Source organism: Coturnix japonica, chromosome 7 (genome assembly GCF_054131305.1).
Source record: "Coturnix japonica strain WE chromosome 7, WE-NBRP24, whole genome shotgun sequence".
Classification (NCBI taxonomy): domain Eukaryota; kingdom Metazoa; phylum Chordata; class Aves; order Galliformes; family Phasianidae; genus Coturnix; species Coturnix japonica.
In genome coordinates this window covers 7,704,488-7,730,155 of record NC_140669.1, presented here as the reverse complement: position 1 = coordinate 7,730,155, position 25,668 = coordinate 7,704,488, and the positions used below count along the sequence as shown (strand labels likewise).

Sequence of the window (25,668 nt, the reverse complement as noted above, 5' to 3'; positions counted from 1 at the left end):
CACTGTCACTAGTCAAATCTGAGAAACAGGTAAAATACCTTCCCATTTGTTTTCTTCAGGCAATCTAACTCATAGCTGAGTTTCTATTTATTTTCAGTTTTTGGTACTTTGAGCAATCTAAAGTTGATTGTAACACAAATTAAGGAAAAAATTATTAGAGCTCAAGTAAAACATAATTGAGAACTAAGTAGAAGACAGTTTGGAACAGGCTTTTACCCACAACTACTGGTATTATGCAAGCGGGACTTACAACTTTTTTTTATCTGCTTGGTATAAGGGCACATGGTGCTTTAGTGTGAGATATCTGGTTCATTAAATTGAACAATTAGCCTCAAGAAAATCCATACACTGGATTAGTTAAATCATTTTTTTGTAGATACAGAAGTGCTCATTAATTAGTAGCAGGAATATTTTGTGCTTTACTGCAATATCAATCAGGATTAAATGTGTTACATAATTTAATCATTAGGCAGCACAATTGCACACAGTTAAAAAGAAAATGTAATTTTTCTGTAATTGAGCAATATAAATTAAGGAAAAGATAGTTATGTTTATTATAATAACACAAGAACTTATTGTAGATAATACAACTAGGAGTCTACATCATTGAAAGTGAAGGTGTCCTTAGAAGTACTTGACAAATTCCCTTGAATTGAAGATTTATGGAACACTGAATTGTCCCATCAATAAATTTCTTTTTTTTTTTAGCATTTCAGTTGCTTAAAATAATTATATTGATTATTTTTTCATTACCTCCAAAATGCAGTGAAAACATTTTTGCAGTGCACTATTCCATGAACTTACAGAAAAATAGAAGTAATTACTAATCTACTTTGAGATTAATTTGCAACATCAGCAATTTAAAGAAATTTAAGTAATGCAACAATTCAGTTTTATTTCCATCTGTGCCACTTCGCTAATCAGCAAAATTCCAAGACAAATCATCTGCCTTATTTTTCTAATCCTAAAATTAGAGGTGAAGAAGAAATTTATCAGTGACACTAACAGCAACCATTCTCACAATGCCTTGTCCTTATTTTAAATACTTGAGTTAATTTGAAACGTATTGTTATGCTGGTTTTAACCCAAGTTCTAATTCCATTTGATCGGATGCGCACATTTAGAACAGTTTTAATGGAGTTCATGTAGCTGTATGTTTAAATCAGAGAGGTACTGACTGAAGCAGTCCTACACTTAGGTATCATTAGTTCTGGGTTTATATCTCACAAGACTACTTTTAAATACTTTTTGTCATTTGTAATAAGATGATCAGAGGTTTTGATTAGAAGTGATTGCAAGCGTTTTAAAGCCCTTTCTTGGAAGTTTACAAGTCTTGAAAAGTTTATTCTGACTTTATTTTGCTATAGTGAGCGAGCTCTTGCCTCAGTAACTTCAGCCTTCACTGGATGAGGTTAATCTCATCAGTCTAATATTTAGTCTCCAGTTGTGTGTATTTCTTCACCTAACTGTTATGAAACAGCTGAAATGTGAAGAGATTTGTTTAAGACAATAATTGCAAACACGAATGCATTTAATGACTGAAGAAGCAAGTTTCTGTGTGGAAGCAGTTTAACTGTTATTCCTTTGATCTCCCCGACTGCCTGCTGATATAACAGCTCCAACACTTTGCATTTACAGTCCTCATATCTGAAGACCTAGTTAATATGTAACAGAACAATTAGCAAGAAAACAGTGACGTTGGGAATTTAACTGTGATTTTTTGTATGTCTACAAATGTCTTATAAATTTCTCCAGTCAAGCCTTGATCTTACATTAGTGACTGATCTGACTCTCAGAGCTGCCAGAAATTTATCTATCTGTACAAACTCCTTCTACCTCCTCCAGCATTTTCTGTATGCATAATAAAAGTTGTGCATACAGAATTTGGCCCAATGTCATGTGGACTGACTTAGAGCAGCTTTTATTCCTTCAATTTTCAGCCAAAGAACTACCATATAATAGTTCACACCATTCTTCTGTCTCATTCATAATAAAAGCCAAGAGCCAAGTAAGTGCTTGATTACCTTAGAGCTCACTAAATACTTTCCACTCCTCTATGCATGAGTCTGAAAAACAGGTAAGGCATGCAAATGTAAGCAAGCTATACTATCTCCTTGTACGTGAGAAAGCTTAGGAAGAGCAGAGAAGGTTTCAAGATAAAAGCTCTCTAAGCTCTCTTTTTAACTATTTAGCAATTGATTATCTGTCCATTTCTTCTACTGCTACTGTGGGGTTTCTAGCTAGTGACCTTTAATCCATTTGTTTCTAAGTTGAATCCATTAAGCGGTTAGCACTTAATCTGAGTCTAGTACAAGTGGGATGCTCCTGTAATGTTTCCGTAGCTGCGAATACTAACCACTTACTAATGCCTTTCATATCCATGAGTTTTTGGTTGTGGTTTCTTTCTCTGAGGCAGCGTTCAAAAAGGAATAATGCAAATGAAAATGATCACAGCTGTGGAGAAGCTCTCCATGGATTACTTGCAGATTATTAGAAAAAAATACAGAATGAAGGATTGTGGATTTCAAATTTCATTCTGATCTCTGGCAGTGTGCTTACTTTTGAGAAATGGTACAACAATGTGGCAGCGTTTTGTACTGCTTCTTCATCAGCTGTTCCAGGCTCTTTATGTTCCAAGTCTGTGGTCAAGTAAACAACTGTGAGAACCTGCAGCTTTTGTAAAATTGCATTCCTCTAATTTATCTCATATTTTTGTTTGGATGCTGAGATGCAGAGCCAAATTATATCTCTGTATTTGAATAGCTGCTAGCAGTCATAGGAGTCTCTCTAGAATTCTTAACGTTCATCCTTGGCTACAAATAGAGCATTATTAGCCATACACTACAACTGAAGTACTAGAGTAACAGATTAGTTATGCCATCTGTATAATGATTTAGCTCTTGAAGGAGGGCTACCACATTATAAAAGCACTGAGTATTAGTAATACAATCTCAAGAACATAATTAGTAACTCTTAAGCATAATGTGTCTGGTCCTCTGTCTGCACTAGTTTGAAAGAAATTGCTCATGTATTTTATTGATACAAAAGCAGGATAAATGAAAATGTAGTCCACTGTACTTTAGTATGTTTATATTTTTGCAGCAACACCAGAAATATTTTAAAGAGAAATAAAAACACTTAAATGTTGTATATCCTGGTTTTTAAACTGTCTTTCTGTGTTGTTATATATGTTGTAACTATACATATTTTACTGCATAATTCAAAGCACAGTGAATGTCTTTATGGTTGAGTTCACAGTAAGTTTCTAAGCTGGCCGGGAGGCTGTGAGTTTAAGTCTCATACCAAGACTTGGACAGAAACCCAGAAGTGGTACCGCAGTGCAGTATTGGAGATGATAGTGCATTTGGTGTTCATTCTTTTGGATAAAATGTAAAGCTTATGTTTGATTCATTCATCTTCAGTATTGGTTACGTGGAAAGGTTTCAAAGTGATGCTTTTTAAAATGAACGTATAATAACCCTATTTCCTGGTCAGCTGTCATTTCTCCTCCTACTCAGTATTTAAAAACTCTCTTACAAGCTGTTACTGAGCACACAGTAGTTGTTCCTTTATGCATCTGATAGGTATGTCACTATTTTGGGAAGTACTTAGAGATGAGCATGAATGTATCAGGTCACATCCTTGTTTTGCACTTCTAACGCTCTTTTTGGGCTGTATGGTTTTTTAAGAAACACTGTGCTCTAAAGCAACTGTTAAAAGAGTTCTGATGATCTGGGGCACTGCAGTAAAGGCACTACCATCTTTTAAATGGGCACAACACTTAACATGCAGCTGAGAAATAGGCAAGCTTGAATTACCACCCAAGAACTCTTTGCATAAAGCTGCAAAGGATAACGATTCTTGAATTTTCCATCTACTCATTTTACAAGAGTAGAAGACTGGAAAAGTAATTAACATGCATATAGGTGCTTAGCTGGATCTGGTGTTCATCCCTGGGCTATCCTGATGCTACATACACTGTTTCTTTATCTGCTGTCCTCTCAACTTTTATATTTGTTTTACGTCTGTTTTTCTAATTAATACATAAACTACTTTCACCCAGCAGGGATGGGGTGGGTGGGAAGAAGTGCACATTAAGAAATATGGTTTCTAAGGAAGTGTTTCTTCAGAAGTAGTTTTTCTCTTTATAGTGAATTTACAATTTTGCCTGAAAATTTTCATGAAGATTTTTTCTAGGCAGTATCTTTTCTAAATTCTGATGAATAGGTTCTCCATAGGAATCCATGCTCACTGCTATATTTCTGTATATACCCTTGTACTAAATATCACACCTGAGTGTGACTCAACTGTTGGCCTTGAGGTGACTCGAAGATAAAAATTCCATAAGAACACACTGATGTCTTCAGTATTAATTAAGAAGCCAGATTTGTCCTATGCTTCTGTCTACCTGACTAATTTATACTCCACCTGGGAGCATGCAGCTCAGTGGCAGTGGGTGAAATAGTGCTTGGAGCAGTAAAAACTACTTTTAAAATGGGAACAAACATCCATTTTTCCATGAAGCTGTCAAATGTCTGAAACTTTCAGTATGTTAGACTGTATAGCTGTATAGTTAGGAAAATCTTGATCTTTCTAGTTTGGATTAAAACTGAAGCACTATGAAAGTAATTACAAAATTGAAAGAATGAGTGGAGGAAACTGGAAATGTTAGTTTTAAAATGATTTCCTGTTTGTGCTGCTAAGAGTGTCTTTAGAACTAGTGAATGTAAGTAAGTCAGTACTTTCATTTTGCTAAACAGAAATTTAACAATATAGAGTAAACATTTAGGAATTGTGAAAAAGAAAAACAAACAAAAAAAGCAAGACGTTTAAATTTTCTAATATATTTGAAAATTAATTATAAATTTTTTATCATTAAGTCATAATAGATATGAATAATTCTTAAAATTTTCTCTTTTATAAATGAAAACACCATAGATTTTTTTCCCCCTGTATTTTTATGTAATAGAAAGGATACTATCGGATCCTGTAATACGTAGATCATAGGTCTGTCTGAGTATTTTTAATATTCCTTATGAGGTGTGTTACAATAATATGCAAATACTGTATTTTGTAGAAGAAAATACAGGACAAAAGTAAACTTAATAGCCTTATTTATCTCAGGTATTAGATGTTTAAGATTAATTTTTGATGTATGTATTGTTTATTATCTTCTTTGCATATTTCATCATTAATTAATGATTGTGTTGATATTAATGAGAATTATGCAATAGGGTTAGTCATGTTTTTCAATTGAGAGTTTTTTTAATGAAAGTAAGTTTTTAATGAAATTGTTTTCTTAGTTATCTGTTGTTCAATTTTTTTCCCCTAGAGGATCAAACGTTTTAAAGTGAAAACCATGATTGTTGGTCACTTTCACATAGAGGGTTGTGACAGGTTTCCCAGGGAGTTTGTGGATGCCCCATCCCTGAAGGCATTCCAGGCCAGGCTTGATGTGGCTCTGGGCAGTCTGGTTTGCAACCCTGAATGTAGCAGGTGGTTGAAACTAGATGATCAGTGTGGTCCTTTTCAACCCAGGTGATTCTGTGATTAAAATTGTAATAATTTATTCATAATCTTTTTATGTTTTGGCAGTTTGAAGCCAAATGTTTTGGCTCGGTAGATGGTACAGCCTTCTCCATTTGCCTAAATAATGCTTTCCTTTTTCCAGGATTGCATTTTGTCTCCTTTGTCTTCTTCTGGCCTGTGTTTTCTTCACAGATGTCTCCACATAGGGCCATACTTTGCTTTCAATGCTTTTGAAGCAGTTCGGTGGGAACTGATCTTTGAGGCTGAACTCTTGTTTGTTGCAGAGCATACCACTTCCTGTACCTCTCTTTTCAATATAGACTTACTCTCAAGTTGTGCTGATAGAAGCACAAGTGAGTTTTATTGGGTGCACACAGCTGTGAGTTTCTCTTTCCATTATGGCATTATTTCCATATGCCAGAACCCTAATTTTCTACATACTGGGAGCTTTGAAGGTAAGTTTATTTCCAGTTCTGCTAACTCAGATATTGTTCTTCACTTTCAATCTCTTACTACTTCACATTCACATCTATATGTATGAATTTTTGGTGAGGATATAGGTCATCCAAGCACCTGTGTGCAGTGGATGCAGCTGCACAGCCAGGGGCAGAACTCAAAGTTATTCAGGCTGGTCTGTACAAACCAGCTGTGAAATTTACAGCTGATTCCCAAACCAGCTGCTAGCATGCTCAGTAGCACACCTAGCATTATCCTCTATGGGAAATCCCTGCCCTGTATTAAAGATGAAGGACAGTCTTTTTTTCATCATGAAGTAGGAGCAGCAGTAGAGAGAGGAATTCTCCACTGAATTGAACTGAATGTTCAGATTTTACTCACTACCTGCCCTTTCGTTCTTGACCTTAGAAAACCTTCAAATGTGAACATGATTACTTTGACTGGGAGACTGCCTTTCTGTAGACATGTCTGTTGTTGTTTTGTGATCCTTTAATGAAGGAAAAGATGGATATTCAAGTTATACAAGTTGTACAAGACTAACAATCTAGACACAATGCAATGTAATTTAAAACAGGAGTAAATAATCGTGGTGGCTCAAATTATAGTAGCTCTCGACATACATGCCATAAACCAGACTTCTAGAAGCACCGAAATATTCTATGCACAGTATCTTCTCACCACACTACTTCACATCTTGTATTCTTACTCTGCTTCAGAGAAAAAAAAAACATTAATCTGACATTCTGCTACTCTAGAAATAAATATGCTTTTAACAAGATTGAATAGAAACCAAATGAATTTAAAAAAAAAGCAAACAAACAAACAAGAGGGAGCCATCACTTTCAGTGCTCTGCTCTGCTGAATCCATGCTAGTTTTGGCTAATGTCGATGACTGAAAGTAGTGTTAGCTCACCTTCCTACTCTACTTAGGCATTTTCAACAATTCCAATGAATGTCTTCATTTGAATGTAGTTTCTGTATTCCCTGTTCACAGACTTGTTCCACTTCATGGATAACTTGCCATTCAAGATTTACATGCTTTCTGCCTGCTTTGTGTTATTTTGTAAGAAAGTTATAAGCCTTGTAAGTTTCGAATAATCATTGTAATGAAAATGATCTTTACTGACACAAGCTCAGAGCAACCTCAAAAGTTTCATTTTGAAGATGTTTGAATTTCTAACATCGTACAGATCTAGATTTATCATAGTATAGCAACAATGTCCAAGCCAGTCTTCTTGATTTCAAATTCAACTATTTATAATCTGGGTACAGAGAAATTCAGCATTTGCAGATATGATTCAGTTGAAACATGAAATGAAATGTTAGTGGGGTGGAACATGAAGTGAAATATTTCTGTTGTTGCTATCTCACAGTTCTGCCAAACACTGCCTTTGTGCCTAACTTAAAATAAAAACCACACGTATTAAAAATAAATATAAAGAATAAAAAGACCAAATCTGAAATTCTTACATGGTACTATACTCTAATGCCTGTGTTCAGCATCAACTCTTTTGTGTTGTCAATATAATTGATTGTAAGGGCATTCAGCCTTGGAAATGTAACCACAGGAACTGCTGTTTTACGCTCACAAGATGCTTTTATTTGTCGCATGGGAAGAGAGTAAAAGATTCTTTTAGACAGTCAGTGAAGCAGGTTTTATGGAAGAACTTTTTTAGCATTGCAACGATGATTAAAAATAAAATCTATCATGAAACAAACAGATCTGAAAGTGTCAAATATGCAAGCAGTAGAGAGAAAAATGATTTTAATAAAATTAAAAATATCATCAGTGCTGTTTTAGTCAGTGGAAGTTTATTTAATGAAGCTTATCAACACGTTCAAACATCAATTGAACTCATCATTAGTAATACTCGTTAAATATGCTTTAATTGTCACATTGTGTATGTTTAGCAGTCCTTTCCTCTATATAAAGAACTGAAAGAAAACAAGAAATGAGATACAGATCTGAATAGACTGCCAGGGCCACCAAGCCAAGGTTACTTAATCAATGAGATCATGTCTTGATTTTCTTTATTAATATCCTCAGATGGAATCACCTCCCTAGCTGATGGGTATTTGAGGAGATGCATGGCTTAAAATTGTGTATTTGTCAACACCAGAGTATCAGAAAAGCTTCAGGATACTCTGTGCTCTACTGCTTACACATTACATTCCACTTGTTAGGTCCCTATTCCAGCACGGTGCTGAATGGCATAAAGACTGGCCAACATAGATAATAAAAACCTGCTAGGAGGAAGATAGTGCATGGTGATATTGGTAATGCAGGTGTTTGCCAACATCAGATCAAATTTTAAAAAAAGTGATAACCCTAAAAATAGCAGATTTTTATCCTTCCATTCAATAACTTGGAAAAAAGAGGCTAAGGTAAATCAGTTAGGAAGTATATGGATAATGACTTGAAGAAAATATGAAATAAAATGTTGCAAAGGAGAAATAAGAGAAGCAAGTGCTGGAATTTTGTTTGTTTGTTTGTTTGTTTTGCCATGATCTCTGTAAAGAAATGCTGGCAACAAACGTTTTCTTTTAAAATGAGAAAGTGTTTCAATGGGCTCGCCTCACTACTAAAACCACAACAAGAATTCTACATGGAGTGAAAATTATTTCTCTTTTAAAATATGTTTTTTGCACATCTTTAAAGATGGGAATGAAGTGCTTAATAATGTATGCAAGGATGCCTTAATTGTTTGCCAATGGCTAGTTCCATTAATCTCCAAGTATAAGATAATGGATGAACTGCTTCCAAAACTTACAAGAAGATTTCCACTGCAATTATCTTTATCATCAAGCTGTCCAAATGATTACAGTCCATGGTAAAGTAAGCATTAGTAGATTTTTTTTTATTTTTTATTTTTTCCTGAACTCAAACACATTTTTATGAAAACCAGGCAGGCAAACTGCCCACTAGTACAAGAACACACTAAGTACAGCATACAGTTAGTCACAATATATTGGGTATCTGCATGGAATTTATACCATATAACATATCAGTAAGGACATTTAGAAAAAAATCTTTTGGTAAATAACATACAGGCTGCAATTTCAGCTATACTCAGCGTACAGTATAAACAGAATTTCCTAATGCATGGGTAAGTGTACCTAACATGTATCAAATTTCATGTATAAAGATTGACATAATATTGAAAAAGAGTCTATAAAAGTAGTACAGAGTGTCAATTCGTGTAATAAAAGATGAGGGTATATAATAATAGTTAATAGAATAATAATTAGTATCATAAAAGATGTAGACCTACATCTACTGAAAAAAAAGAAAAAGAAAAAAAAAAAAAAAGAAAAAGCAACTAACTCATTAGTTATTCAAATTTTCAAGAGGGTACAGCTCAAAAACCATCAATAGCAGACCATCTGAATACTCAGAAAATGACTTGATGTATCAGGTTACCAGCTGGCTCAGCAGGAGCTCATGACTGCACTCCAGTGCAAAAAGAACATATAAAAGAGGAGAGATCAAGGGCAGGCTACAAAGGGGAATATAGAAACACTGCCCAAGTATGTGGGGCTGGCCTTAGAAAACTAAAAGCTGAGCTAGACTTGCAACTCCAGTGGTATCAAGGGCAGCAAAAAGAGCTTTTGCTGTTGGCTGTGTTAGCAGTAAAAGACCAACAAAGTATAATGTGAGCCTGCAGCTGAGTGAGTGTGCTGGTTTACTGACAGTGGATGCAGATAGAGCTTATGTACTTAGTACATTCACTGCCTCAGTCCACAAAACATTGGTGTTTTGAGACAGGGTTCGAAAAAGGCAGGAACTACTGGTGGAAGAGACTTAGGGATCTCTTGAAAGATCTGATGTCCAGCTCAGCTGTACCATCAGGAGCATAGCCAGGCTACTACCCTTCATCAGATTTGTTAGTTCTCACTAACAACAGTGTGACTCTTGATACAAAGAGTGCTATAGAATGCTTTTTGAAAGCAAACAAGTGGGTGATTGCTTTTTTAAGATCACCATGTGAAACAAAGCCTTACATGTTACACAGATGGTGCCAGTTTTTAAAAAATGAGATAGAAACAAAGGGTGAAATCCAGGACAGGAAAATGTTATAATCCAGACTACAATGTGAAAATATCTGTGGATAAGACATCTAAATCTGATGGTGAATATACAAGCTAGCTGAAACTGAACAAATGTGCTCAATCCTGCAGAAATGTCCATTTTCCCAATGGTAAATAATGTAATTTTTTGAACTCTTTTTTGGGTTGTTTAGAGAGGATTTTGTTTGTTTTGGGAGGAAATAAACCTTTGTTAATTGTATGATGCAAGAAACACAAGTTAAAATACAAAAAGTGCTCAGATACAACAAAGTTTTGCTTTCTTTTAAATTACTGATGTAGTTTAAGAGTGATTCATAAGCTCTGCCTGGCTGATTCATGATTCTCCCAAATAAGTGCTACAACTATCACAACAAAATCCAATGTGAGAGTTTTCTGTTTGTGGGAAAAAATAAAAAAAGTAACCTTAGCAGCCACTGAACTTCCTTAACCGTAACTCCTACTTATCTGTAACAAAAACTCTGCTGTCTGAGCTTGATATCAGGTTTACAGGGGAAAAGATGAACAGCACTTAATGTCACCTTTGCTTTCTTTAACTCTGTGGCAAAACTGGGAATCAGTTTGGCCTCTTTACTATGTGAGAATAACCCTGGCTGTTCCTGTAACAGCATTTGAAGATCATTACAGTGTGCATTCTCTCCAGCATGTCTCTAGAAATTTCTCTAGAAATTCTCTTTTATTAGAGACAATACAGAACCACTGAAAAATATGCATCATGTTAGGATGTCTTTCTCAGAACTGGCCTGTAGTCTGAGACACTGGTTTAAGAAAAATCCCTACTCAGTTCATTTCCTATTAAAGACCGTTTTTCAGAACTACCACTTGCTGAATATCTTCTCATATTCTGACTTAGTTATGCAAATCTTAGACTCAGTCACAGAATCATAGTATAATCACCAAAGGTGGAAAAGACCTCCAAGATCATTTAGTCCAACCTTCCACCTACCACCAATATTTCCCTACTAAAACATGTCACTTAGTACAACGTCTAAACGTTTCTTGAACTTAAAAGTGGAGATTGGGATTGATGAATTTTTGATTGATTGTTTAGTTGGCTGGGGTTTTTCTACTGTTGTTTTTTTTTTTTTCTTTTTTTTTTTTTTCCTCCTCTCATTTCTTTATAAAAACACAGTGCTCTTATTTATACTGGGAAATATAACAGTACAATAGAATCTTTGTAATGTCTTAGAAAAGACAGGAAGACAGTGCAAGAATTGAGTAGATTAAAACATTTTGGAACTACAGTCTTCTCAGAATCATAACAGACACTTCATTAGTCAACCAGCTCATTTGGAGTCGCTTTAATTTACTGTTCAGTTCAGGCCTTCTGTGATTGAATGCATTAAATAAGAATGATGCTTTAATTCTAAAACTTTGATGATCTATAAAATATCTGCTTGTGATGGAACAGGGAGTAATTCTAGCAGTTCTTAAAAGTTGTTAAATGTGTAGGGAGGCAGATGTTGCATTTTACAATATATATATATGATATATATAATTGAAAACCTACTTTTAAATATGCATTTACACGCAGAAGTTCACGTGAGTCATTTCTTTTTAAATCTCAGTCTGACCTGGCTATCTATGATACTTCAGTACTGACTAATATTTTACTGCCTGTAGGCCATTGGGTCAAAACAAAAATCAGGACAATCTACTTCCCAGGCAACAAGGTGAAATAAACACAATTTTTTCTCTGTCATTTCAACCCAGTTGTTGTGCTTTCTTAAATTCAGCAGCAAGTGGAAATAAAGTTCTTTTTCACAGTTTTTATTGACAGTAATATGATCATAAAGAAAAGGATTAATACAAAAGTTCTGTTTAGAAAGTAAACATTTCAGTTAGTTCCAATGGTACAAAGACTCTTACACATAAGAGTGTAACAGAAATCATCTCTGAAGGACAAGAAGCCACCCAGAATGTGTTTATTTGGCTAATGATTATGTTTTGCATATCTGGGGTTCTTCAGAAGCAGTAAAACTATTGAAAATTTTGCTTCCACGGGATCTGATTCTTCATAAATGAGGTCAAAATATAACTATAAATGAATGTTAATAGATGGGCATAGTACACAAAAAAGCTTCCTCAGCTGTAATATTCTTGGTTTGTTGCACTAGGAATAAGAGTTATCTGTAGATGATACATTCCTCCCCCCTTTCCAATTTTTAAATTAACACTAACCAGAGAAGTGGGAGGCCACTAGCATGTAGTACCTGAGCTAAAAACATCACACTTAAAATACACTAGTTTTATTTGTAGCTGGAGCAACAGTTACTAGTTTTTAATTAACTTTTTAGGCATTTGAGAGCAGTTCCTTAGATCCCAGTTCTGCTCAGAGCATGAGAGAAGTGATTTCACAGTCTAGGGACACAGAAAACCCACATCTCAGTGCAATTTTTTTGGTCACCCAAAAGCAATGCTAACACTCTGCTATCCCTCTCCAGAACTTTTCTTTGAGACTGCAAGAAAAAGTACTAAAGCCACTTCTGTGCCACTTCATATGTTTGTTGCCATAGGAAATCAACATAACTTACAGAAGCACTAATGATGCTCTTAACCATAAACTAACACAGACGGGCTCAGGATTGGCATTATACGTACGGTATCTTTTCACACCAGTTCGCGGGCTGCTCCACTAAGCCACTGGAAAGGCTTAGATACAGATTTATAGATAACTAGCTTTGTACTTCTAGACCTCAGGATTATTCTCTCAGAATGTGAGACATAGTCAAAGGGATACAAATGGTCTCCAGAAACCGTCTTGTGGAGAAGTGCTCAAGAGTTGTGGTTTTGTTTGTTTGTTTGTTTGTTGATTTTGTTTTTACAGGCTTGGATGTTGTTTCTTTGTGTGTTTTATTATGCACAATTAATGTTGGACACTTGCAATGGAAAAAAAGACAAAATTGTCCTTTCGTTTGTTAACCGTTATTAAAAGTGACCTGGATTTAAGATATAAGGCTCTCACTTGTGAATTGAGAGCTCTCTTTTCAAGCAAGTAGAAAGAATGGCAGCAATGTTTTACTTTAAAAACCATGACAATAGGATTTACAGACTACTGAGATTCATACTCTTTTGAAACAACAACAAAAAAATGCTTTCCTCTACAACAGTCATAAACATGCAAAATATTAATGAGATTATCCAGCATTTTTTTTTCCCAGAGAGGAAGGAGTAAAGCAGATTGGCACAAATGAGTTTTGAAAGGAGGAAATTTGCAAGCTATTTTCAGAGACACACTTGCATTGATTTGAATGAAAAGTAGCAGAAAATGCTCTAAGTAATAAATAATCTTAAAAGGGCACCGGCTCTAAAGTCTGAGAACATCTGGGAATAAGTGCTTTAGAACATGTTTGCTAGTGATGTAGATATATTCACATGATGACTAACTGCGTTTCCAGCAACCTATGCTTAAGAGGAAGAAAGAAAAAATATAATGTATGCCTACCTCTGTTGTGAAGACATCTCTGCCTTTCTATTCTATGGATTAAAATCCAGGCATGTTTTATCTGTTTTATGAATGAAAGGGATATAAGGCCCTGCCAACAGTGCCAACAGTTGTAAGATATAAAGTCTGTAGTTTAATTCTATGAAAGCTGAAGGCACACAAGCCAAGCCCTTTTTCTGTAAGAATTGTTTTCTAGCTCAAATAATTAAGAGTGTGTCTGAGAGCAGAACAATTAGTTACACTCTAGTTCCATGTGTTTGCTTTAAAGAGGCCAACGTTTTAAAAGCTGGTAGTGACAAAGGTTACTATATTTGGGAATTGTGATAAATTCTAATTTCACAGCATTTGATGTAAACTATTGTGTTTCTGTGAACTGAACACTTAAGGAAAGACTTTTTGCTTTCCACTGCATTCATGGCAGAACAGAAATTTAAATGAGGTCATGGCAGAATGGAAAAGAATTTTATTCACTATTTGATATGAAAGGAGAACAAGGATAAGAAAGGGAGAACTTTCAAGAGAGAAGTACTGAAGGCAGATCTGATTTCTGGCCTAAGCTTTCTTCTTGTCAGTTCTACTCAACTATCAGTGATCATACAGTTAATAAAGCTGACATTTAAATACCATCTTTAGGTTTTCACGATATGATGGCCCATCTTTGATAACAGTGAAGCTGGAATATATTCTTTTTCTAGATAACACATCAGCATTATTATGGAAAGTATTATCAGAAGTAGGCATAATTAAATCTGCAACTAGAGTCTGGTTAATGAAACAGAAACTGGCAACAGAATCACCCCTTATATAATATTTATTTTGAAATTTTTATTGCTTTTTTTTTTTTTAAAGTGATGTTTACTGATAAGATTTCGTTGTGATTACAGAAGAAGTCAAGAAAATGAGAAATGAAAATGCTGCGTTATATCAGGCGATTATTTCTAGGGAGCTTAATAAAATAGGGGATCTATGTAAATAGCACTGGTCAAAAAGCACTTGGTGACTAACCATGGCTAGAATTCTGCTTTCCAAATGACATTTTAATTAAATTTAATTAATTTTCAAAAGATTATTGTAATAAATGTGCTATATTCTTTTTAAAAATATGACAGTACACAAGAGTAGAAAATTAAAGATATACAAAATTATAGCACCAGTATTTCTCACCTCAGAGGTGTGGACTTTCAGCTTACTGTAGACTATGAAAGCAGCTGTAACAGTAAATCCCCACTGCCACTGTCATGCATTTGCTTCACTTAGAATTCTAGATTCACAACTACACTTCTAATCACTTTTGAGATATGAATTAGCAGTTTCCACAGTCGGCTTAGTCTTGATATTGTGAATTCTATGATGTTTGATTGAACTTTTTCATGCTGAGTTGGGAAGCTGGGAAGCACATGGAATACCTAGCATGTAAACTGAGACAAATACATAGGGAACACTTTAAAATAGGTCTTGAAACCAGTAAGATAAGATCTAATCCACACCACCATTGTCTTTCCATTGCATGAAACTAGAGAGAACAGCAACAGTGTCAACATCGGTACTATTCAAAGCGCAATGTTATGAAGTTTGTGTAATACAAATATGCGTAAGGCTGCTATTAGAGAAACAGTTGCTCTGGTGATATGTGAGCCAGTTTGGTGGAGAAGATTAATCAATCAGTAACACAAATCAGGATTATGGATAAACTCTCTTATCAGTACGTAACATTAAAAAGGACACAAATTGCAGATGGAAAGAGAGCACAATCTAGATATTTGAAACTGCACAAAACAAAAACACACAAACAAACAAAAATACAAAAAACAAAAAAAAAAAAAAGAAAAAAAAGAAAAAAAGAAAAAAAAAAGCCAACACAAGACATCGGACAGTTTTTTGATGAAGACGTAAAGCTTTCTTTATCAAAGTTAAGTCAGGTACTATTTCTTAAACCAGCAGTTGCTGTAGTAGTAGAATATTTCAGAGTGACTTCATTAGTTCACCTTTATAATCAGCTCTGGTTAAGGAATCCACAGTCGTATCTGCACTGTCTGACCCTTGTGTCAGAGCTAACCTAAGGGGTCTTGAAATACATGCAGGGGTCTTTCATTTCAGTTGTAGTTTTAATTGTCTCTGTAGATTCACAGCATTTTTGAAGCACAAAGAGGTGAAGGAGTGCCTTGCTGAAGTCTGGATGATGAACTTCTAAATGAAGTCCTGATCTTTCTATATATGAACACTTAATAAGATTTTTGCTATGTCAGAATGTTTATGATTCTTAGAATAAATTTTAGCTAATTATCCTCCAAGAATACAATCAAACTTTAAACAAAACATAAAAAAGTAAAAGCCCTTAAAAGTGTTAGTTTGGAATCTTAGTATGTTTTTAGAATAAAAATATGTTTAATTTGCAGTTAGTTCTGGCAAATTACATTTCTCAATCTAGGTAAGTGGCAAGGTTTGTAAGCAGCAAATAAAAGCTTTATCTTATCTTTGCTCAAAATCCTTCTGCAGTGCTCCTTATCCCTAGAATATCTGATATTTATAGGATAAGCTTAAATGATCTCCTTATTTTCCTCTATCAGCTATGCTTTAAAATCTCAATGCTTAGATACAGACCGTTGTTTTCTATAAAAGCATAGAGAAATAAATAAATAAATGTCGAGTGGGAAACAATACTTTGATTATCTATATCCATTCTTAATCCCAAAATAATGATACTTTTAATGTCAAAAGCTTTACAGATTTACCACCTCAAGCAATATTTTACAGCTGTCAAAAATGATTTATGCAATAATGACTTAAAGTCCAAAATGGAGTCCTCAAAGGAAGAGCTGTCAAACATTTTCACCACAAATAACATTATTAAAATAAGAATTGATATTCTGTATAAACAATATTTTACGTTCAACAATAAAAGAGATTGTATAGTTATATAACTTGTGGAAAAGAAGTGGCAAATTAGAGAGGAACATAGTGTACAGCTGCTTTGGTATCAGTATAATTTTTGAATTAAACAGATGTTAGTGCCTTATGGGCAACATTAAAAAAAAAAAAAGTTTTCAGAATAATAGTTCTTGTTCTTTTCTATTTCAATAAAGGGATATTTACATTAAAAAAATATTACTGAGTCTTTAAACCCATGAGTAGTTCCACTGAGAGCTTGTTGTATAATGACAGACTATGAATTTAGACCCTTAGTTTTGGCATCCATCTGTTCCTATTAACCGTTTTTCTCAGTAGTCATTAATATTTTTAATAGCTAAGTAATTGTCTACAGTGGCACTACTCCAACATGACAGGGGATTAGAATAACCTGAACAGTCTGGATTGCACAAGTAGCCTGCTAAAAGAAAAAATGTGTGAGAAGAAATTCAAGCAAAATGTAGGCTATATTAACTTTTTATTTATTCTGATAAAAATACTGCACAGGGATATAGTAAAGGTGGTAGCTACAAATGTTGATCTGAGTGTGAGGCGTCAGTACAGTTGGGACAGGGCTTGCTGGTTATGTCAGTAATTCTGCCGTTCCATATTGATGCTGCCTCTACAGTTCTACAAAGCCACCACAAATATTCTTCCTGCTCTTCTCTACGATTGCCCCAGTCTGGGCAAATGGAAACATGCCTCATACAGGTAACATATGTATAAAGCTATATTCTTTTTTAACTGTGTTATCTTGTCTGCTGTGTTTAAAGCGCTGTAGATTCAAACAGCCGCCATTTTCTGAAGATCAGCCTGCTGCTAAAATTTTTCCATTCTTCTGCCCCCACCACTTTAAATGTGTGACCTGGCCAAAAAATTAAAGCAATGGACAGCAGCATTTGATGTTGCATCACCAGTGTGTTTAGAACTCAAAATCTTGCATTTTTTTTTCATCTTGAAGTAGTCTATGGACAGTAGAGAATCCCCATACTCCCCATAGCTATGACATAATATTTTTCTGGTAAAAGAAGATCCTTTTAAATTGAAGTTTAAAGCTGAATCATTTTAAAACAATATGAGGTGGTAATTAGAATTTAAAGGGAAATAATTAGTTATATAATGATTCTCTTTTTGATCTCTGCTTCTGGACTTCTAATGATGGAGTAGTTTTGAAAGTGAGAGGTTATATGATCCCACTCATATTTGAAATACTAAAAAAAATTCTTGGAAACACTGAAATTCAAATATAATGAGTTGCTATGTAAAGCAAATGACTGTGTGGTAGGGAATAAGCTTTTATTTGCATTTCTCTGTGAGTTTATTGAGGACTTTGTAATAAAGCCTTCAGACACATCAGTTGTTACCACCTTAAGCCACTTGACACCTTCTAAAGCTGTCTTCCTCATCTGTACGCTTAAGTATTATGTGAAGTATTACACACTATATGGCTATGAAATATATTTGCATGTAATGCCAAATCAAACTTTTCAAGTGTTGGGTAGTTCATTGAAAGAACTTGGGTTTTTTATGTGGAAAAAGTTGCATTTCTAACTGTGCTGGTATTGAGCTTTTAAAATACTTTCATATTTGCTCACACCATGCAATGGAAAATAAGCAACTAAACAGGCAGTAAGCTCTCAAATGTTTCGCAATTTTGTTAAATTCATTCTGCTTTAGAACCTGGAGAAAGTCTTTATTAGCTGTCACTACTCTGTATATTTTTCTGTATAAAACACATTTCTAAATTTTAGTTGAAAAGCAAATTATATATTTTTGGTAATTTATAATAGCTATAGAATATGCATACAGAAATGTATTATATCCATCATACAAGCAATTTAAATTTCATAATACCACATAAACTTCGGAACTTTTCTCACATTTTCTTCAGAAATTGAACATGATGTGTACCAAACAGAAAAATCTATATATACAGATGATCACGCTGTCAGGGAGTTAAGCATTTGAGTGCCAGACCTATCTTGTATCTTGTCAATTTTTCCCTATAATCAATGACTCAATATTTTAAATGAAATGTAATTGTTCAAAAATCATCTGTATTCGTTCAGCACAGCATGTGGTGCACAATAAATGAATTTCACTTTTTTACCAGTAAATTTTTCAAGGATGTGTCTAGAAATATTATCCATAGTTTTTTGAAATTACCTAGCCTTTGAGCATACAGTTCTTTAAATCCTTCAGTTCAAAAAAACTTTTCACAGAAGTGATTAAAAACTCTTATGCATGAAATTGTTTACAGTGAATAATCCATTTGTAATGTACTTCAAAACTCAAAAATATTTTCAAAGAGTATGGCAATTTTTGTGGACAGTTTTGCTTTGATTTGCTTCAAATAGATTATAGTGTGTTGTATGATGCCAAGACTCATCACAGTTAGAAAAACACATACTAAGGTTAACTGTTGGATAAACAGTACTTTAGTTAAACACCTTCCCTATCCCTCAGTATTTTGGAAGTCTGAAGCACTATTAAACAACCAGATCTCAAAACAATGCTTCAGGCTTGCATCTGTGAAAGTTAGCAGTGACATTCTCCTTTTGCAGTATTATTTTTAACACACGCCAAGTTAACACAAATGCAGGCTAGATGTGTACACACAGTGTCAGATCTCTTGATACAGCTATGTTCAAGGCACATCTACAACAATCAGTCTTGATCAAAAACTGCTACAGACCACCTAACCAGATTTAAGAATAAAGGTCTCAAATGAGAATATGTTAAGAGGAACATTATATATTTGTAGGTGAGCAGAGTGAGTGGCCTGAGTCCTATCTAAATTATACCTGCCCAAGCTCAGAATAATATTATGAGTCTCCGAGACAACAACAGAATTACTAAGAACATGGTTTATCTCCATGACTTTAAAATATGAGAGCATCCTTTGCATGTGATTCTAAAATTGATGCAAACAAAACACTGGCACTTCTCCAGAACTAATTTAAGCTCAGCATTTGAATATGAATTTCCTTTTCCTTCGTTCAAGCGCATATACAGAGCAAGAGACAGAGTAAGGTACACCACACATTCATTATTTGGATTTGTTTGATGGACAGATTCTTCTGCAAAAAAACACTGGATAATGAGAAATAGAAAAGAAAAGAAAAAAAAAAAAAGCCTACACATAACTATTAAATATCATAGTTAGCTTTCATAGATGTGCATTTTTTGATCAGCAAATACAGTCATCTATTCATTTCATGCTCACTTACTAGGAAGAAAGCATCAGCAAGGCATATTTAGCCACTGTTCCTTATATCAGCAATATTCTTAGCAGATGCTGTATATTCACCAAAAACCAGGAACACTCTCCGTAGTTCAACCATTACAATTTTTTACTATGCCAACATAATTCTAGGACAACTCCTGGATTCAAATATAGATACTCCAAATTCACAGAATCTCATCTACGAAAAAGACTTGTCCTTTTCTCTATAAGCTGATACTTTCTTCATTATAGGTCAATTTTTTTGCTACTTTCAAACCGATTGTGTTTTTCCAAGTAAAATACTGTATTTAAATCATGCACTTGCATTGTGTGAGGCTGGCAGAATTAAGACCTGAAACTCATATGTCATTTTTACTTTCTGTGAGCTCAAATAGTTCATAACAATTAACAGTCACAGGATTCCTGCTCCCTGTTATCTTTTCACTGTTGTAGGGTTGTTTCCTATAGAAAATTTACACCAAATTTAAACCTAGAAAACTTCTATTCAACAGTTGCAGATGCAGTGCTAACCTCTTTCAGCTTTTACCGTCAGCATACACTGATATACTTTGTTCATTCACTACTATCAAGGAAAATTCCCTTATTACTATGCTGAAGTGTACTCCACTGGACTTCAAAGGAATTCCATAACTACTTCAGGGAAGGATCTGGCCAGCAGACCGGACACGTTTTTACCAGATAATGAAATATACAGAAAGTCTTGACAATAAAAACAGGCTTTACCATTTTTGTGATAGTAGGTGACTTCCACTTTCCTCTCCTCTGACCCCAGCAGTGCTTGAGCAATTTGAGCAATATGATGTCTTTTGGTCTCTGGTCCATGAAGAAAATCACAGGTGCAAGGTTTCTGCATGACATCTGGTCTGGAGAACCCAGTCATCTCACAGAACCCATCATTGCAGTAGATGATAGCACAGTTCTGCACTCTAGCATTAGCAATGATGAATTTTTTATCTGCAGTAAAAGAAAGTGATGCATTTTTTAGTACTCTTTCAACTTTTCATAAAGTGTTGATTGCACAGATGGATGCTAAATAACCAATCTTCACTGGAATGCCTGAAATGCAGTGATTTTCAGTCATTTTTATGTATTTAATTTGATCCACAGATTTTAAAGCAACTTCAATAAATTTAGAGTACATTAAAAATGAAGATAGTTGTCTTTAAAGGAAATACATCCAGACTGCGCAATTTTTCACAAAACTACTCAACTTTAGTTTCCTTTGGAGCTACAGTGAAACACAAATGATGAGGAGGAAGGTGCTGAGCACCGTCCTGTCAGCCATGACTCCAGAAAAAGTCATTGAAAAGTTAGTTTTTTTGTTTGTTTGTTTGTTTTCAGAGGGTTGGGGGGATGGCTGCAAATAAGAAGGAAGGGAGTTCTACATAATTTAGGAGCTTCCTGTGAAAAAGAGCAACTAGCTGTATACTAAGTAGGTATTTTCATTGAGTTGAGTTTATAGTCATTGTTTTAACAAATCTATATGGAAAAGATGATGATAATTTTTTCTTTTCTGTGCTTGTTACAGTTATAAAAGAAAACATTCCTTAGCAAGAACATGAAATTGAAGGCACGTCAAAATCAAAGTATTTGAAACATTTTTTCAGTCTACTGCAGCTCTGAGCCTTAGTCCAGCACACTTTCTTATATCACCTGGGTGAAAAGTTCAAAAGTTGTCATTTGACTGTTATTTCATCTGCCAGTGTTTACCACTATAACACATTACTCCTATTTTAATTATAAATGTACTTCTTTGATACTTTTATTGTCAATAGCATTAATTTCTGCTTAGTCTACTAACTACTAGGGAGTAGTTCCCTATCTTTAGAGGGGATGTGATACCAAGCTAGTAGTACAAGTCTTAATAATTTTAAAACAATTTGGCTTTTAACACTTAAATATTTGGAGAGAAATCATTTTTGCTTTTTTCACATCATTCAAACATGCTTAATTTCCACTACTGCTTGTCTGTTTGGTTGGCAGTGGTATATATTTAACATACATAGTCTACAGCATTAAAACTTGTCTTAAGTAGCAACGTTAACTTAGCATTTGGTTAAATTATTACTATAAAGACTGTCTTTATTTTATTCTCAAATAAAATAAATATTAAATTGCTAATGTTTGTCTAAGTATAAGGAAGTACAAAAGCTGTAGTTAGCAGTAAGGGTTTGCACTGGACTGATACTAAAAATATGCTAAATATTTAAATAAATGTACATATATAAAACTAATGTTTCTAAATGTAATTCATTTTAAGCAGCAAGTGTTCCTGCTTACTGTTAACAGTAAGCCAGAGTTCTGGCCAGGAAAGCCACTTCAGCTTCAGCATCCTTGACAGGTAGCAAACCGCTGCATTGGAAAAGATCTCAGAGACTCCCTGAGGATGTGTTTGCACTGGTCTGATAGATAATTCAGGCTTCCATAAACAAAGCAAATATTTGACAGCTATATTAAAATGCAGTCTTGATGATAAGGTAAGAATTTGTTTCCATTTATTAGTTCCTTTGCATATTGTTTGTTTCCTGCAAATCAAATCAATGCTTGTTCTGCTTTGTATTGAAAAGACAGTGATAATTATTATTAATAATAAAATCAATAAATCTAACCGATTTTCTCAAACATTTTACAGACAAGCAAGATTGTAAACTCTGCATTACAGCCATCTCTCTAATTCAGGAAAAGGTAAGATATAACTTCTGTAGCTACACAGTAGAGATGCAATTGAAAATAAAAACTGTTAATAAAAATTGGAGAAAACAACAATAACAACAACCCAATAATTCAAGTCAGTAATCTGCATTCTAGATCAAAAACAGCGTTACTCCTGCGAGTGATCCCCTCCTCACCTCTGGGGTTTTCTTTCCAAGCAACAAACTTAAAATAGTCCGGAGCTGCTGTCCATTTTGTCACAAGCAGAATCAAACTACTGTAGCAAAATAGATAGAAAGAGAGAACTTACTTTGCCCTTCAAATTTTCGTATGATTGTACCCAAAAATGTATTTTGTGGTGCCACATGGCCTCTGCGAACAGGCATGTTTGTACAGATCTTCGGCTTTCTGTGCACAAGGACTTCTCCAAGGATCTCCTACACGGTTCCAGTCCCGAGCACCGAGCCAGCTACCTTTTGTGAGAAACCATCGTCCTCTGGAGCTCGGAAATCTCTTCCCATTAGCACCACTTCTAGACACACGCTTTTCCTATCGGAGTCAGATCCATCCCCCAGTTCTTTCTTTTTCTTTCTTTCTTTCCTTGCTTTCTTTTCTATTCTTTTTTTTTTTCCCCCGGCGGACCGCGGACGCTATTGTCTGGGGCGGGTAGGGGTGGGGTAAAGCAGGAGGAGGTGGGGTAAAGATTACGAGGGTAATCGATCTCTAGCACCAAACATCGCCAATTTTCCAAAGCAAATGGCTGTGACCCGGCAGTTTCCGACGCTGTAGCGATGGTTAGAGGGCTGGAAGACTAATGTTGCTCCGCTGCCAGAGGGAGTGACGTTCCCCCCCTCCGGGTTTCACCACGCCGCGCAGCAGCTCGGGTTACTCAAGCGTGGCTTAGCAAGAGGCAGCCAATAAATCTCTTCCAAACTCCGCGACAAACAGCGGCATCGGGAAAGAGCTACACCCGGCCCCGCCGCGACATGCCGCCTCCCCCGCCGCAGCTGCAGGGGGAGCGAGGACCCAGGGCGGGGGGGGGGCTTCTGCCTCCTCCGCCCCCAGCGGCTCCACCCGGCCCCACCGCCCCTCTCCGGGCTCCCGAACGTGTGCACGCCCTGTCTGCGGGTGGGGGGCGCTACTGGGTATCAACATGCAGAAAAGGGACCACCAAGGCCCTCGAGATCCGTTGCCGTCCTAACGAGAAGGCTCGTCCCTTCCTCCCAAGGCGTTACCCGGTGAAGGCTTTTCCCCACGCCCTCATCCTGGCAAGGAAGGGGGAACTATTGGGGCCGAGGCGGTGCGGATTGCCTCCAAGCCGCGCCCCACTCGCTGTCCTTAGGCACGGCTGTTAAGAGGCCGAGCCCCGGGGTAGGGGCCGTGTCGGGCGCTGTCCGTGGTTCTGAACCAGCTCATGGAGGCGCCGCTGCCCGCAACTCCCCCTGCGACTCCCCCCTCCTCCCCCTCTCGGGTTCTGCCACCCCACGCAGGAAGCTCCCCGGGGAAGCGACTGTTATTTTAAGCTGTCATTAGGGCTCCCTCCGCTACCCAGCAGGCAGAACGGTGTGTGTTCAGCACTGTGAGGTGATATGAGGAGAGAGCTGAGGGCAGCCATGCGGTGCTGGAAAGGCATCTTCAGGGCAGCAACGGATTCTTATTAAACTCACACGGAAAAAATAGAGGGGCACATGCTCCCTGTTCTTTGTAATAGGAAGCACAGGATATCAAGCCAACAAACCACCGCCTCCCACCTGTTCTCCTAAAGCATAAGCAGGTGTTTCCTTATTCCCATGGGTTTTTCTCAGGTGTTGCCTTTGTTTCACTGTTTGTGCGTGTCTTCCTCTGTATCTGTCAGGGGAGGGATGCAGTCTGTTGAGTATGTGGGCATATTTCTTAACTAATTTCATTTAATCTCCATGGAATCATTCTGGATTTACACAACTGTAAATAATTTCTGAAAATAGCGCCTGTACAAGCATAAATTGTCTTTAGAAGGATGCATAGTAGTTCACTGTATACTAATTATAAAGCCTCAGCTCCATTAAGTGGTGTGTAATCAAGTTCATAATCAATCTTAGGAAGTGGGCGTTGCTCATTTACAGAAGCAAATATTTTAGTCCATATATTCAGATATATGAATCAAAGGAATAACAACCATACACATTTTTTGTAATCATAACATTTAAAGAAGTATGAGATTTATTAATTTTCTGATTAAAACTGGAGAATGAAATTCTGAAGGAATTTTTACTCGCTTTTAACACAGTGAAACGTTTATGAGGCCGTAGGTTGATTTTTTTGTCTCTTTCTGCTGTTTGTCTTGACAACCACATATTGCCCTGAAAATGTATTGGAAGTTCCCAATAACAGCAGCAGGACTAGTGGACCTAAAGTGAAAGGAGCAAATTTTTATATGTGACATAATAACTAACATCTAGTCAAATCTTTATTGCCATCATTCTGATTTTTACATAAAGAACTGGTACTAAAGTATACTAAGTAAATAAATGCAATAAAATTGTGACCTGTATCAAACAATCAATGTTTACTTCCAGTAGTTAACAGTTTGTAGCAAACTAGGTCAACTGAGGAACCCTGTAGGTTCCTAGACTCCAGAGTTGTTCAGTTGCTTTTCTGGCAATAAATAAATAAATAAATAAATAAATTCAGCAATTTACATCTCACAGAGGCCCCATCTTTTCATGTTTTTGACCTTTGTTTGCATGAAATAGCAGAGGCATGACTCCAGTTGTCATTTTCCTTTCTGTCTCCTGACACACTGGGGTCCAAATTTTTATTTATTTTTTTGCTAACTTAGTTGGTTTAGGAACTGATTAAGATAACTCCAGTCAAAGCAAGATAACTGCTGCACAAAGATAAGATTTTAAATGTGCTTTTTGACAGAAAATGAATTTTCACAAATGACAGGATATAATAGTTATATGAGCAATAGGTGGCATCAGAAAATCTGTCATCACTATGATTTATACCCCTGCAGTCCTGTAGGTGCTCTGTTACTTTTGGAGTGCTTAATACTTATTTTGCATAAAGCTTTACATTATTCTGTAGCAAGCCAACAGTGAGAGAAGTATGGGATGAAAATATCTTAAACTTTAGTAACAGAGAGCACTTTAGTAACAGAGAGTAAAGTGATCACTTGAGAGAATTTACATTTGGGAAATTGGGATTGGGAAATGTATGCATGTAAGTGAAAAAGTTTGAATTCATCATTAATATGCCTCTTAACTGTCATAAAAGATGTGCAGAATGCCATGGAGATTTTTGTTTTATCTCTAAAGTTGTGCATGTCACTGTCCTAGCCACAGCACAGCCATGGTCCCCAGTG

General features: G+C 35.8%; 1 protein-coding gene across 8 annotated transcripts in view; it reads right to left on the bottom strand.

The window, feature by feature from the left end:
• The window catches only part of KCNH7 (potassium voltage-gated channel subfamily H member 7), a 182,343-nt gene extending 158,958 nt beyond the window's left edge, over window positions 1-23,385 (bottom strand). For 4 of the 8 annotated variants that reach the window (XM_085553004.1, XM_085553006.1, XM_085553005.1 and 1 more), the window contains exons 1-2: window positions 22,633-23,385; window positions 20,394-20,624 (exon numbers count right to left, since the gene is read on the bottom strand). In XM_085553004.1, coding sequence (XP_085409130.1) covers window positions 20,394-20,624; window positions 22,633-22,708 — 307 coding nt within the window. In that variant the 5' untranslated portion in view covers window positions 22,709-23,385. The remainder of the gene's footprint in view (window positions 1-20,393; window positions 20,625-22,632) is intronic. The other 4 variants (XM_085553007.1, XM_015868998.3, XM_085553009.1 and 1 more) reach the window with 1 other exon arrangement.
• Between the last annotated feature and the right edge of the window lie 2,283 nt (window positions 23,386-25,668).